General features: G+C 40.3%; 1 protein-coding gene across 2 annotated transcripts; it reads left to right on the top strand.

Annotated features, from left to right (window-relative positions):
• Positions 1-839: 839 nt before the first annotated feature.
• Positions 840-15,884, top strand: pcf11 (PCF11 cleavage and polyadenylation factor subunit). 2 transcript variants are annotated; one of them, XM_030153292.1, is made up of 17 exons: positions 840-1,204; positions 3,413-3,538; positions 3,868-4,050; positions 5,847-6,050; positions 6,222-7,192; positions 7,578-7,752; positions 8,397-8,799; positions 9,009-9,161; positions 9,736-10,931; positions 11,253-11,319; positions 11,459-11,569; positions 11,659-11,782; positions 13,518-13,701; positions 13,955-14,110; positions 14,439-14,531; positions 15,011-15,046; positions 15,132-15,884. In XM_030153292.1, exons 1-17 carry the CDS (start codon positions 962-964, stop codon positions 15,369-15,371), a joined length of 4,665 nt encoding a protein of 1,554 aa, XP_030009152.1. In that variant the 5' UTR covers positions 840-961; the 3' UTR covers positions 15,372-15,884. The 2 variants fall into 2 exon arrangements, with proteins under 2 accessions (XP_030009152.1, XP_030009151.1); XM_030153291.1 differs by having other exon boundaries at positions 11,456-11,569.
• The last annotated feature ends 561 nt before the right edge of the window (positions 15,885-16,445 follow it).

The following is a 16,445-nucleotide window of genomic DNA, read 5'->3' as shown; positions in this document are numbered from 1 at the left end:
TTTAACTTTTCCCTCATCATATTCATTAATTTTACTTTTGTGATAAAAATTTATTTAAAAGCACTACTGTGTAGTATTTTAGTATTTATTTATTTATTTATTTATTTATTTATTTATTTTAAATGCATGTATTTTCCTTGTATTTGTACTGAAGGATAACATCTGATTACTCTTTCAACTGTTGGCCTATCCATTTAAAGACGTGTATATAATATTTAACCATAAATTCACTGTCTTTTCTCACAGAATTTGAAATACCCCTTTCCATATATATATATATATATATATATATATATATATATATATATATATATATATATGTATGTGTGTGTGTGTGTGTGTGTGTGTGTGTAATATCCATTTTAATAACAATCAATAGTGAATATCAGACTAAGACTGGTCAGTTTATAGACCCTAAAAGCATGGATCAGGAGAACCTCTAGAAAGCAAAAGATCTGTGTCAAATTATAATCTTTTGTATAAAAAATCACTGATAGAAGAACTTGCCAATAGCATTTTAGCAAAAAAAAAATATATATATATATAATATGTGTTTTTGAATTGCTTTTTGCATGTATTGTTCCACACAGAGCATGTGCTGAAGCCACCATGTGTCATTTCGTTGGGTAATCATCATTTTGGCCAGATTTGTCGTTATGTAATAATAGCCTCACAATTCTTTACTATGATTGGATAATTTATGTGGCTGTTATTGCATCTAACCAATGAACATTATTAACTCGGTCCTGGCGACCTGGAAAGACCAATAGGATTCTGCTGACGTTTCGTGAGGTATAAATAATGTCGCGTGACGTTGCAAGTCCTACAGTTTAGAAACGTTCGCCATCTTGTTGTCGTTGAACGAAGAGAGACGACAGGCGGCGACCGATTTAACGAATAAACCACTAAACCTGCGTTATTTTTCGCCGTCTAGGGCAAGATCAGTTAGCTAAATGAGTTCATGGACTGTCTGGTGATAAATGGTTATGGTCTGGATAAGGTTGGCGTAGGTTTTCCCGGGTCGCGCAGTGCAAAGATGGACGACAACGCGGCGAGGGAAGATGCCTGCCGAGAGTACCAGTCCTCTCTGGAAGACCTGACTTTCAACAGCAAGCCGCACATCAACATGCTCACCATCCTGGCCGAGGAAAACATCAACTTCGCCAAGGATATCGTCGCAATTATTGAAGCACAAATAAGCAAGGTTTTTATAAATAGAATACTTTATCTTTAAGATGTCTTATGTCGATGTAGTAGGCCTAGATGAATCGTTAGCTGCCTGCTAAACATGGCGGCCAGCGTTAATGTGAAGTTAACAAACGACATGCCTCCTAGCTACTGATACGAAGTTACTTAACACTTTAACAACATTGCAGTTTTTTTTCTACATTTGTGTGTGAAATTTTCAAACCCGTTTACACACTTTTATATTTACCTTTATTCACTGCTAGATGGATTTTTTTTTTCAATAGTCGCAATTAGTATTAGCGTCTTTCCGGCCTTAAAAAGTCAAAATCCACCTTAAAATTCAGGACTGTCTTGCATTACTTAGTTATATAGTTATATCTAGTATACATGCAAGTAAAGCTAAAGCTGTGACCGAATAGGATAAAACAGGATATTTTCCTTACTAACCAGTAACAATTTAGTAGGATTTTAGCTAACAATGGGTCCATTTCATTGAAATGATACGTTATTCGACCCACTTTAGCACAAGTGTTGTCTTTACTCCCCTAGCGTTAGACCCCTTACGTTTAAATACACCAAGATAACGACAAATAACAAAGAAAACATCAAATCGGGGAGGCTTATTACTAACTGTCGTTATCATTGTGACAAATTTCATTAATATCTTATTGGTATAAAACTTGTTTTGGTTAGGGTGTCAGTCTGTTGCGTCAGACTTATAACCAAGTACAACAGTTGTATTGGAACAAATGTCAAAACCGAGCTGCATCTGATATTGCAGGACTAAAATTAGAAATATAGTATTAATAAGGGCAATAGTGATATAATTGGGAAGAGAACCAAATTGATTTTAAGGTTAATACTTGCTTTTAATACAATTGTAACAGAAAATAAAATTATAGAAAAATGTAAAATATAATAAAGTATGTGACTCAGCGGTGCAATGTCAAGCTTTTTATTTTATTTTTATTTTCTCAACAAAGTTTCGTATTTGCAGTCACCACTATGCCCTCTAAACTCCTGGACTCAAACGTCTAACTCATCAATAAATTTTTCAGCTGTCTAATTTTATTTTTCCTTTAACGGTGGATTTTGACTTTGTGTCTCAGTTACGTTTCTTTTAAGCTGTCACTGTACGTTTCAGTCTTTATCGATCCTTGACAGCTCAGTAATAAAGTCTCTACTGATTGTTGACGCCGGGCCACAAAGATGTCTTTATACATGCTTTTCAGTAACAAACTTGTTTACACGTGTTGTCGAGAAGCTGTTGTTAAATTCAGGACATGAGGCCTCTTTAAAGCCAGCTTTAGAAATGCTCTGCAGTCAGCAGTTTGTCGTCAGTGTTTGCATTTTCATGCCCGGCGTAAAGCTCACTAGTCAGATGACAAAAAGAAATTTCTCTGCTTTAATTCACTAGTGAATTTTGAATTATTGCAATGTTATTGAATGGTTAAAATGTTGTAATAAAAAATGTGAACTGTGCTTTTTGTCATTTTTTATTTCCCAGTGTAATTTATTGGTATGACTCTGGTTTCCATTTACTGACACAGCTGAGTCAAAGATTGTTTGGACTGGTTGTACAAGCAGTATTTATGATGCTGCATAGTGACTTAATAGTAGTTTACAGCCTCTATATATCTTTAAATGCCTTTAAATTATGCGTCCTATTTTTCTAATGAGTTAAGAATGTCTCAACTGAGGGGAGAAAAAGCTTCCATAAAATTGAAAATATGTGAGTGATAAAGCTCACTTGGTTCAACTCAATGACAAAGACGTCTGGGTAAAGTACAAAGAGTGGTTTCAGGAGGATGAACCCTCTTTGGAGGTAAAAAAAAAAAAAATGGTTCTCGTGGACTGGACTCTTCATTTACTTTTTTAAAATATTTTTTTTAAATCCTCCATGGACATTTTCTCTGGAGCCAACTCTGAACTGACTGAGCCAATTGAAGATGGCTTTTCAATCTTTTTGGACTGATCACAGGAGTGTTTTTTCCTCAATTTCCTGAATGAAGAAACTTATGGACTTGAAGCAACTTTTTTTTTTCATACTTCCTCATTTGATGCAAACATTTTAATTTTTGGGGGGCTTTCCCCCACATTTTTCACAAAGTGGGTGATGAGGGGGACAATCCTAGTCCTGTCAGCTGTGTTTTAAACCTTTGTTCTGAAATGTTCATTTAACCCCTGTTGTTTTCTAAACTTGTTGAGTTTTCTATTGCTCCAGGCCCCAGCTACCGAGAAGCTTCCAGTTTTGTACTTAGTGGATTCCATAGTGAAGAATGTTGGAGGAGAGTACCTTGCAGTGTTTGCTAAAAACCTAATCACTTCATTTATATGTGTCTTTGAAAAGGTACAGTTCTCTTTGCTGCTGTTTAAGACTTGTTAAATATCTAAGCACTAAAAATGTTAGCTGCTCACTTCACTTCCCTCCTGTTTGTTGTTGCCTGCTTTTTCTGTGTAGTCTCCTGCACTCTGCTCCTCTGTATTTAATGCTATAATGTAGTTCTGCTAATAAAAGATACGGGGGTGGGTTTATGCAGAGTATTTAACTGTACTTTTAAGTTTTAATTTAATTTTGGTAAAACTAATCCTGTTAGAGCTGTTCATTGACATGCTGTGACATTACTGTGTTTGAGGTTTGTCACTTGCTTTGGACCAAGTCCTGTCCTCTGTTTGTAGGTGGATGAGAACACTCGAAAGAGTCTGTTCAAGTTGCGATCAACATGGGATGATGTGTTTCCACCGAAGAAGCTGTATGCGCTGGACGTCCGGGTCAACTCTCAGGACCCGGCCTGGCCCATCAAACCGCTTCCACCCACAGTTAACGCCAGTATCCATGTCAACCCCAAGTTTCTTAAACAGGTGTGTATATACAGCAGAACCAACTGGGCCACCAGGGTTTGTTCTGAATAAATGTGACTGTTTGGAGTCAGAGCTTCTGTTTGTGATGGTGGTTTACAATGTGTTTGTGTCTTTGTACAGTTTCTCGTTTCTGACTATCATCTGTCTTCAAGTTGTTACAATGTAATGCTGTAATATCAACATACAATATTGTCAGCTGCAAAACATTTTCCAAATATAGGCAGTGGTGTTGGAAGTAGTCAGATTGTTTCCATCAGTTAAAAACCCTAATACATCCTGTACTCCTACAGGTAAAGGGTCTGCATTTGAAGCCTTACTGACTTTACCTGGTTAATGTTAGTCTACTAACATTTGCAGTTGAGGTTTGATTTTTTGTTTTTTTAATCTTATGTGGGTGAAAGCCAAGTGTACCTTGTGTTTTCAGTTGATTTAACTGAAATTCCACCCTAAATTGTTGCTGGCTTCTTAACTCTTGCTGATGGAATGTAACAGCTAAAAAGGATGGACACAAGAGAAGCCTCCCTCAGTAAAAGTAGTAAAGTGAAATGCTAGACAACTAAAATGTAGTCCAATGTGTGCTCCAGTAAAGTCATTATCAGCAAAATGTCCATTGTGCAAAGGAAAAGTTTCTGTTCAGTGTTGCACTCAGTTGTACAGTATGTTTTGCTGTGGTGTGTTTTCAGAATTCATGTTCTTGTACAGTACTGCTCTAACTTTAAGATTTGGTTAAGTTTAAGTACTGAATAAGAAGTGGATAGAAAAACTCAAAAGTAAGGCCATTAAAGTTGATGGAATAAAAGGTTTTACTTCTGAGATGTAGCAAAGTCAAAATATGAACCTGAAAAAAATGGAAATGCACAAATGCCTCAAATTTGGACTGAAACAAAGTACTGTCGTAGTACTACAGAGCTGCATTCCACCACTAGAAATAAGTGCAGGTTCACAATAAACAAATGATCCATAAAATACAATGTAAAAACTGAAGTTGTTTCCATTTCAAATTTGCCGGTTTCATTAGAACGCATTAAGATATTGAATTAATTAAATTACTTTGATGACAATGGTTGTGTGAAGGTCTAAGGCCAAACTGTGCAATAAAGATGTCAGGATAGAGGAGAGGTTAGTTGATTATAGGCAAAACTAACCTAATCAAACGATGTTCATAGGCAAATTTTAACAGTCTTATGTTAAGCTGTGCAGTGCAATATATATCTGCTTAGTGAATATAGGTCATGGAAAGTCATGTAAGGTATAGAATTCCTGTCATTTGCAGGCTAGGAAGGCCCTTGTGCTATTAAGGGCATTGGTTGTCCTTTATTCTTCTTGTAGCATTAGGTGTCTGATATTCTCTTTTGTGGTTCTAGTTACTTGCTTCAAGCATACTTTTGTTGTTGTTTTCAAGAAAAGTTGACTGGAAAGTTAACTTTTACTACTGATTAATCTCAGGGAGGCATTTGCATTGCAAGCCCCAAACTGCTTCTCACGCAACTGGCAGAAGAGCACAAGGGATCTCCTGTAGCGGGTTTAGTATCGGCTGAAGACATCAGTTCCTTTGCAACACAGTGACCAATAGTGGATAGTAGTTTGGTTTATGAACAAGGTTCAAAACCTAGGCATTAAAGTGCAAAGACTCCTGGGAAATGTAGCTCAGTTTAGAGCAGAAAGATAAACATCTTCATCCAGCTGTCTAGTAAATATTGATGAGTAGACACATTTTCTATGAAATATAAGAATATAAAAGTAGAAAGTCTGTACAAAGCTGGCCTGAAACCTTGTTGTTTGACTTGTGTCATCAGTCTGATGAGGCGTCCTCTCCACGGCCTGTTCCTGTCCCGCCCCAGCCGGCCCCAGTTGCTCCCCAGCCAGCCCCAACTGCTCCCCAGTCCAGTTTAACCCAAGAGCAGCTCATCCGTCAGCAGTTGCTGGCCAAACAGAAGCAACTCCTAGAGCTGCAGCAGAAGAAAATTGAGCTGGAGCTGGAGCAGACTAAAGCTCAGCTGGTAGGACAAACACACTATGCCCTGAGTTTTTGTTTTTTAATGTTTTAAATAAAAATCAGCAGAGCTGAAATTCGTTGAACATGCTACTATGTGTTGTGTGAGTGGTTTTTTTGTTTGTTTTTTTATCTTCATATTTTTTTCACTGTTGCTGTCTTTTTCCCTGTCCTTCAGGCTGGTGGTTTTGTCTTACCACCCCAAACCACATCTTCATCCACCACAGCACTCAAAGCTGTCAGCCAGACAGCTCCTATAGTCCGACCTTGGAAGCCTCCTCCACAGACTCAGCCTGAACCCAAGCAGTCGACCAGAGACCCCCGCTTGAACCGTTCTGGACCCCCAGCTCCTCCACAGGCCAAAGAACGGCCTACTGGGAAAAAAGACAGCCCCCCAGTAACAGGAAGCCCTGTGGTGACACCAGAGAAACGTCTTCCAGAGAAAACTGTGAGGACAGAAAAGGCCCGGGCCCCAAGAAAAGATGTGTTAGATGAGAAGGCGAATTCCAAGTCTCCATCTCCAATGCCAAAAGGCGGTCAGAGTAAGAGCAAGTCAGAGACTGAGGGTCAGAAGTTGACTGACAGCACAAAGAAAGACCCGAGGCTGAAGAAACGCGCACAGGAGAAGACCGGTGAGGCAAAAGACGATGACCAGAAGGAGAAGAAGAGGAGGGAGGATACTGTGCCACAGCGGTTCAGAGGAAAACTAGTAAATGGCTCGGTATCTAAGCACAACAGAGAAGAATCAGCTGAGAAGGCGGAGTTCAAATCTGGAGGAAATGCCCGTACCCATGCCAGAAAACGTACACGCTCCAGGTCCAGGTCACGCTCACCCACATCCTCCCCAAAGAGGAAGGACCGGAGGTCACCAAAGAGCCGGGCCAGGAGCAGCTCACTGTCACCATCGCCTCACAAAGCCGGTAAACCGAGGAGGGTCCGCACAGATGAGCCACAGCATGCTAAACCTGGTCGGGAGGACCGAACCACACCTAAAAAGGACCAATCTGAGAGCAGGAGGTCAAAGAGGCCAGGAGAGGATCGCCATTCTGAGTCCAGAGACTCTCATTCTCCACGGGGCCATGATGGAGGAAGCAAAGAACTGAAGGAGGCACCGCATCGCTGGAGGAGTGGCTGGGAAGAGAACAAACAGTGAGTCATACAGGCACACAAACACAAGCATCTGCCGTCAGGTCCCCTGTATATTTTACAGTTTTATATTGGTGTGTTTATTCCATAGAGGATTGAAATACTACACAGATATGTGATCTGATTGACAACATACTTAGAATTGCATATTTCTAACATGACTAACTGTTAAATCATTTTGATTTTCTCCAAACTGTAAAGAAAAAGCTAAAGTTTGAGAGTAAAGCCGTTATCACCTCTCATGGTTCATGCCTGTAAATTTGACGGGCACAGAATCAGATCTATTGAAGACTGAGTTCTGACTCCTGTTTTTAGGTAGAATATTAAACATTTGAAAATGGATTTTGTCTGTGTTGGATACTTTTGTCATACTGTGTCCTTTTCTTAGTCTGAAATTGACTGATGATACTCGCATGAAGTCTGGATCTCAGAGGCACAAACCATACAACACACCGACCCGACCCACCACCCCCCGGACCCCAAAACATCGCCTCAGTGTGGATGCTAACCTGCAGATACCTGAAGTCTTGAACTCTGCATCCAAGAAGGATCTTCTCAGGAGGGTATGTTTGCATCTCACACATTAACAGTGTGCAAACAAAACACACAGACCATGAAAGATATATCAGTTTGAGATTAGATTTAATCAGTTTATCAGCACTTGACACAGAACTTTGTTGAACACTTTAAAAAGTCAGCCTCATCTTGTAAATTATATTTTTAATGTTTTTAAATATTTATTTATTTATTGCATTTGACCAAAAATAAACAAATTTGATGTGGTTAATATCAAATGTAGCTGGTTTGATGACAAGTTGCAGATTTTTTTCCCCCACTAGTGAGCAACTTGTCCTTCACACATTCAGCACATGACGAAACTCAGCCATTAAGTTAATCATAGCCCCAATTAATTTCAAATTTCGTGAAGACGGGTACTTTTTTTAGATGGTTTGTCTGATTAATCTGTTTGTTTTTATTATTTATGCTGAATAACTGTTAATTTGACATTTTATGATTGTAGATTATTTTAATGTAAATTTTATTTGAATATGAACCTTAGCCATAGTTTGAAACTTTAGCTCCTGATGGCAGTGTTCACAGGATCTTACTTACTGTAAAAGATCTCAGTGAGTCTCTTCTGGTCAAATAGAGTGGGTTATTTAAACTTCTTGATAATGTGTCTAATCTGAATTTCATCTCTCTGCAGGCCAGTAAACGTCTGGAAAGTGGTGAGATTTCAGAGGAGGAGTTCCTAAACATGGCCCATCAGATCAAACACTTCTTCCAGTATCAAGAGGAGAAGCAACAGCAGCGCTCCGAGAGCTGGGATGAGTCTGCTGACTTGCCCCTCAAGAAAACGCCACTGCTGACCACACCCAGCTCTGCTCCAACTCGCCCCCGAGAAGACATGGATGAGGCAGAGCTGACATACTATGAACATAAATCAAAGCTCAGGAAGACACAGGTGACACATCGACCAGCTGGAGAGGAGTGGACGGGTGACGAGAGTCCGGAGGACAGTGAGACAGCGGGTGGAAAGCCAGGTAGCGGGCGGAGTGGTGGGCATCTGGCACCACATAAATACAGCCGACCACCACGGGACAGACCAGGTTGGTCCACATGGATTACTTCAACTCTGTTACATTTATACTCAGAGGCAACATTGTTAGTACTTTTGAAATTGACAATATAGTTTACCAAAATGTATTTGTGGTTACAGTTTAGTTTAATATGAATGTAGTGTTTGTGAAACAGGTGTTGAGCAGTCTCAGTTGCTGTTCAGTGGCGGTTTCACTGACTCAAGGTATGTGTCCATTAGGTGAGAGGCGGAGCAAAGAGCGTGATGAGCCTCAGCGCTCTCAGCATGGTTCTGCCCCCATGATTGAGGAGTACAACCACGGAAAAGAGTTCCCTACACTGAAGTCTCTGCCAGGCCTTCGCTTTAGGAGGAGAGCAGACCCCAGAGAGACCAGTAAGTCCACCAGTAAAACCAGCCATACCAGCATCTCTTGATTGAACTCAAATGGTCCATTGTGTTATCCATTGTGAAGTCAGAGATCAGGGTCTGCAACATCAGAGTCAGGGTTTTGCTTAGAGATACTGGCAGGGGGTTAGACAGGTTTTTAACACTTTCTTCATTTGTAGTTATATACTCCTTTGTCTTCACCTGTCAGTTTGCTGTATGGCTCTGTGCACTACAATAACCCCTAGATTTTAGTGGCATTAGTCATTGCAGTTTTGAGCAAATTACAGCACGAACTGACTATTAAAGTAAGCTTTTGATTATTAGGGAAATGTAATCTTTGCCTTCTAGAAACTTCATGATTTAGTGAAATGTACCTTGAGTGTTGTAGTTGACTTCTTACATCATTTTTCAAGACCGAGATGAAAAGTATTAAGAGGTGACGGTCACTTCAATTCTGGTCATGTTGAAGCTACAAAAACATTTTTAGTGATTCTGAACAGAGTTCTGGAGAGAAAACTTTGAGAAAATGTGTAATAGTAAAAGAAAAGAACACAACACGAGTTGCTGAATCTGTTCTCAGGTGAGAGGGAGTGGAACTCGCCACTGACGGAGCGACAGAGATTTGAGGATCGCGACGATCAGAAAAGCGGCTACGATGCTCCAAGAAGATACCCTGCTGATTCCAGACACCCAGACCCTCGCAGACCAGAGGGTCCACCCCCATCTGGCACTGTGGTCCACAGGAACTGTCCAAGTCCAGCTCCCGTGGATGGGCCACGGTTTGAGCGTGAACGTTTGTCGCCACTGCACCAGAAAGACTCTGCAGAGATGAGTCCAATCCCGCGATTTGAAAGTCCTAACAGTGAGCACTCTGATGATGGGCCACTCAATTTGGACCCACCCCTTGTGCCCCACCCCCCTCTTCCAAAGTCCATCCTTAAGGTGTCAGGCCATGGCACGCCACTGTCCACCCGACAGCACAGCGACTCCCCAGGTCACACACCACCTCATGATGGAGGTCATGCCTCTTCTCGCTATGATGGGCCAAGTCACATGGGCCCATCTAGGCCACACCCCCAGGGCTGGTTTGATGGCCGATATGAGGACTCAGCACGGTTTGATGGGCCTCATCATCCAGGCCCAGGCCGGTTTGAAGGTGGACCACCTCATCATGAGAGGTTTGATGGCCCCGCCCCTCATATGTCCCATGGACCAATGAGAAGCTTTGACGGCCCACCTCATCCTCAGGGTCCTGTCAGGTTTGATGGTCCACCAGTACGGTTTGATGGGCCAATGCAGCGCTTTGATGGGCCACGGCGCTTTGACAACAACATGGCCCCTGGTCCAGGTCCTGGGTCTGGATCAATGGGCTTTCAGCAGCGTCCCATGCGCTTTGATGGTCCCCCGAACCAGATGGGTCCAATGCATTTTGATGGGCCGGGCCAGCCAGGGCCCAGGTTTGACATGCCACACCAGGGCGGACCGCCTCGGTTCGAAGCTCCACAGGGCCAGCAAGGCCCACCACACTTTACTCCACAGCACAACTTGCAGCCGCCAATGAGGCCCGTTGTTCCCCCCATGTACGACAACACCATACCCCCTCAGCAGAACTTCAACATGGCTCCCCAGCGCTTCCCAGAACCCATGAACCCACAGTTCCCATCAGGGCCGATGGCGTTCCCGGCTCAGGGAGGAAACTTCATGCAGCCTGCTCCATTCAACCAGCCAAGTCCATACTACAACACCACTGGGCCTGGGGTCAACATGCAGCAGCCGGTAAGACCTGTACAACAGTAATGCGTCTGTGGGGATTTGTTATTCATGTATTCAGTTACAACGAATCAAACAATCTGATTTTTGTCATAAATGTCTTGACTGAATGATGTTAACGTTAACAAATCACTTTAGAAGAGCAGTCACTAGTCACAGCCGTTACCTGCTTTGTCTTGAAAGAAATTTTAGCAAAAACAAAGGATTTAAAAGATTTTATTTTTTATATGCAAATGTACTCAACAGTAAAAAAAAAATGGATTGGCATTCTGATGATCTGATAGGAGGGGGGTCTTGAAACCATTCTGAATTTTCTGTTTCTTTCAGGTGAACATGATAGGAAACATGAACCAGCCCTTCATACCTCAGAATACAGTGCCTTTCCCTCAACAGGGTAAGATCTTCAGTCATTAAACACCTCCAACCTGACATGACTGCACCTGAACACATCATTTTGAGTGTTTGATTTGCTTCCATTTAATTAAAAGATTAATACATCCTGTATTCTAACTGTTGTTGTGTTCCTACAGCTCCTCAAGAGAACCATTTTGGTCAGGTTGACGTAAATGACCTTCTGTCCAAACTCATCTCCAATGGCATCATTAAGCCTTCACAACCTGAAGCTGATACAACCACCAGCAGCGGTACATCAGTTTAAAACACCGTTTTATTTTAGCGCACGTTTTCTTTGTTGTATGACATTACTAAAGAAAAGGTTTTGTTCTGTTCCCAGAATGCTCGGCTACAGCTCCACCTCCTGCAGCCATTGAAGAGGAAGATGAAGAGGAGCCAGAGCAGGAGGTGGAGGATGAAGATGTACCAGACCTCACCAGCTTCACCGTTGACAACATGAAACAGTGAGTTTCACTAAACTCTATTTCTAACCTCAAGCAAAATACCATAACACACATCCAGTCATACATTTTCACATTTTCCTGTTTACAGAAAATCTGTAGCTTCACTTACTCTGTAAAAAGTTATAAGCTTCTCATTTCCATGGCACAAGTTGAGACTCATGGGCAGAACAACACTGTAATAGCTGTGCATTTTTCTCCCCTATTTTCAGTGTTTTTTTGTTTATTGTTTTTATTCATTTTAGGTTACAGACAAAAACTGAAGACATTTTTCAATGTTAATTAAGGTTAATTTATGTAATATGTTGCTTCTTCTGTTAAGTCTTGTTTTTACCTTTGAGTACAAAGATATCTCAGATCTAGTTACAGTCATTTGCAGAATATTCTTGATGTAGAGAGAAATGTGTAAAGACTTGGAAATATCTGAGTGATTTTCACAGATGGCAAAACATGAAATTAAAGCCATTCAAACCCAGGAAAAAGGTTCCATGGCTAATCATGTGTTGCAAAGCATTGTGGGAGCATTAGGTGTACTTAGGGCTGGGCGATGAAACGATATATATCGCGATATAACTTTTCCTCGATAGAAATATGAGGCATGCTTGATACAAATTCAATAGAATTCATTCGTTTGTGTTTTGACAGACATAAGAACAGCCAGTCGTAATTAAGTAGTGCCGCACGGAACCAATCATACTAGAGCTATGTCAAATTAGGTTGACGCACACAGCACAGGTCTTAAGAACCAGCCGCAGCACACACGCTAATCTTGGGGCTGCTCTGGGAGATAATGAATGTTCCCTCGGGAGAAAATGTGACCAAGAACTCGGGCGACCGAGTGACTGAAAAGTAGGCTGTGAACCGTTTGGGATTGGGGCCTTCAATATAATATGGAGAAATATGTAGCCTATGTGAAGAATGCAAACACTCTCTGCAGTAAAGTTGACAAGAGATTCACAGATTCGCACTTTGCGGCTCAATAGATCATCGATTAGTAATCATTGAGACACAAATGACAGCTCTATGCGGTTTTGGTAACACAGAGAGGAAACTTACATCCCTTTTTTCATCCAAACAACAGTCCTTAACAATTGGTAGACAACATTACCTCAAATGTGGAGCCAGTTCGTGAACACGAGTTTAGGGACCATCTGCAAAGTGCTTATCAGAAAATGTGTACATATTTAAAATTCAATAACTTTGCCTCTACTCAGTGAAATGGCACCAGATTTATCTCACACACCCATGAATCCCTTCTGCACACTCTACACCACTCAGATAGGGCAAATATCATACACAGATTAGACAACATATAATATGAGGTACATCTGTATTTAAATAGTTCTATATAGTGTCACCAAATGATGTATTGTTTGCTTATTTGTTTAAACAGTTGTATAATGTTCTTCAGCACATGTCATGTTCAACCTCTGACAGAAAATAAGTCATATTCAAGTCAAAAATAACCTTCTGATGTCTGAACTAACTTATGAGTAACAGAAAATTTAAGCTTGACAAAAATAGCGATTTGATTTATATTGTGATACAAATCGATATTGTCTGATATGAAAAAATATCTTGATATGATTTTTTTGTCCATATTGCCCAGCCCTAGGTGCACTGTATGTGTTTAAGGGCTCATCTATATCAGTGACATTGAATGAAAAAGTGACAATTCATTAATAGCGTGGATATATTTACTTTCAGGTGCTTTCTGACCTTTGACCTTCTCTTCCAGGCGTTATGAGAGCGTGGTGACAAAGCTGTACTCAGGGAATCAGTGCTGTTTGTGCAGCATGAGGTTCACAGCAGCTCAGACCGACATGTATGCCGACCATCTGGACTGGCACTTCAGACAGAACCATGCAGGGAAGGTCGCCAGCAAGAAGGTCACGCACCGGCGCTGGTACTACAGCCTCACGGTGAGAATTTAACACAAATGCACAACACCAACTTATATATACCACTCACAATAAGAATAGAACATAGACATCTTATATTACAGTAGCAGTGCAGCATACGCTCATCACTTTAATCCAACTCTAATAAATGGCTTTAATTCTTAAAACAAAGTGACATTTACTTCACTGCAGTTTTTGAAGTTGAATGTGGCTCAGTTGTGATAGCTTCTCACTCAGTCAGCGGCTTTTTAACATCATCTGTGTTAAATCTTAGGACTGGATTGAATTTGAGGAAATCGCAGATCTGGAGGAGCGAGCCAAAAGTCAGTTCTTTGAGAAAGAGAATGAGGAGGAGGTCCAGAAGAACCAGGCAGCTGCAAAGGAGAAGGAGTTCCAGAGTGTCAGAGCCACCAAGGACCAAGTGGGCGAGGTGAGACGCTAGACGCAACATATAACCAACACAGCTGTGATATGAGTTACATGGGAAGAAGAAGACAACAGGAAAGCCTTAAATTTCTGTTGCTTTTAGATGCTGATTTGAAAAAAATATTAACCATTTTAAATTGGAGAAGGTAGTTCACAGGTTTGTGTTATGAGTGCTTTGTATTTTAGTTTTCAGGTTGATTGATCCTTATTTTAGATTAAAACCAATACCAAAATGATGAATGAATATTTAAAAATGTTCATCTTATTGTTGTGTTAGTGTGTCTTATTACATGACATTTCATGGGTTAATGTTTGTTTCTTGTGCTGTGCAGTCATGTGAGATCTGTCAAGAGCCGTTTGAAACGTACTGGGTCGAGGAGGAGGAGGACTGGTTCCTGAAAAATGCTATAAGAGTCGATGACAAGGTAGAGAACACAAGACATGGAATGTTCTCAGTTGAACGCTGTTTTCTGTCCTTTACATTTAGTTTAACTAAAGAGAGGAGATTTGTGCCTTTAAAGATCTGCATTATGTCAAAAGAGTTTAAACGTAGTTAACTGGTGACATTTCTTCCAAAGTAAACATCCTTTTAATCAGTCTGACAGCGGGATAATGTGGTTTGAATATTAAAGTGTTTATGGTCCAGGGTTTATAGACTGTTTATAGACACTGGTTTAAAGTTGAGTCATGAAGATGATAATGTTGTAAGTTATTTCATGTCTAAAAACATTTAGACTCCTCTTGGTTTAGTTATAGATAACTTAATGCTTAATTTTAGTGTTTATGCATATGTTTATTTAGTTTATTGATTTTTCTTCATTTGTGTTAATCATCTTCATAGTGGTTATATCCTTTGGGTTCTTGATATGACAGAATCTAAGTGATTTTATTTTTCTCTCCGCAGAACTTTCATCCTTCCTGTTTTGAGGATTATAAGAATGTGAGTAACTGAAAAGTCAATACATTATAATTATGATAATGTTAATGCAAAGATAAATATTAAAAATATTTTTGTTTTTCTGTAGACTTCCTCATATCTGGATGTCACTCCGTCTCCCAACAAGCTGCTCACTGAACATCCACTGAGCTTTTTAAAGACGGAAGAAGACGACTCATCCTCCTGTGCTGTTGCTGCCACCGCCGCCTCTGCCTCCATCAAACAGGAAGTGGAGTGTGAGAGCGGCGAGCTGCTGAACATAAAACAGGAGGAAGAGCCCGAGGCGGTAGTGGACAGCAGTGTCGCCGCAACGACAGCTGCAGACTGACGCTGAGGTAGCGTCACTTTTTCTTTTTTTGAGGAAAAAGTGTTTTAGCGCATGGAGGCGGGGCCTCTGTGCGTAAACATGAATACATTTTGGTATTTGGATTCTGCCTGAAACCTTCAGGTCCTGATTTGTCTGAAATGTTCTGTTTGTTTTGAGTCAAAGCTGTAAATGATTTAATTTATACATTAAAGTATATTTGGTATCTCTGGTGTTTAACGCTGGTTTACTCTGACTGCGGACGCCTGTTACTCTGTGCAGAGTTGATCAATTATTGATTGGTTTATTGATTGGTTTATGGGTAGCTGCAGGTGTGAGTGCATTAAAGGTAAGCATCTCCTGGTTGGACGACTCACCTGCTGACTTGGGACGTTTCTGCGGAGCTTTGAAGAATTTTATTTGTAATTCAGCTGATCGTCAATAAAAGAATCTGAAACGTGTTTGTGTGAATTTTGAGACTCAGTTCTGTTGTTATTTAGGTTTCACAGCTTCAAAATAAAGTTCAGTGGGTTTAAACGTGTTGCTCTTGTGTTGTTATTTTGTCTGGTATTTTTCCCCTAAAATTTAATTTCCAGACTTGGAGAAAATTCAACAACATTTAATAACTAGAGTGAATTCTGTGTTTACGCCATTGGGTTTAGCTTTTTTTTTTTTTTTTTTTTTTTTTTGGACTAAAATGAATACATTTTTGTGAAGACTTGGATCTTTAATATTACAACATTGCTAAAAACACATTTCTAGTTTTGTCAATTAGAAATAACCTGTGAAATGTTGACCATGGAGAAGGAGCTTGTTTAGTTGCAGTAACAATAGGAGAAGCGGTACCAGTGTTAGTGCAGTAATAGTCTACAGTTTGGATTGTGTATTAATTTAGCTACTACAGAATGAAACCTACAACTGTTCATGTCAGTGAGGTGTGGTCGTTCAAATATACTCAACTTAAAAAGCTTTAATATTTGTCAAAATGTATAAAATATCTACCATCAGGCGTAGTAACCTATGGGAAGAATATCTGGAGCCAGTATTCATACTAATTCCTTTAAGTGAAGAAGAGAAGGTGAATAACTATTCCACAAC

This window comes from Sphaeramia orbicularis, chromosome 14, assembly GCF_902148855.1.
Source record: "Sphaeramia orbicularis chromosome 14, fSphaOr1.1, whole genome shotgun sequence".
Classification (NCBI taxonomy): domain Eukaryota; kingdom Metazoa; phylum Chordata; class Actinopteri; order Kurtiformes; family Apogonidae; genus Sphaeramia; species Sphaeramia orbicularis.
Note: the sequence above shows the minus strand (reverse complement) of the source record. Positions and strands in the feature narration are given on the sequence as shown.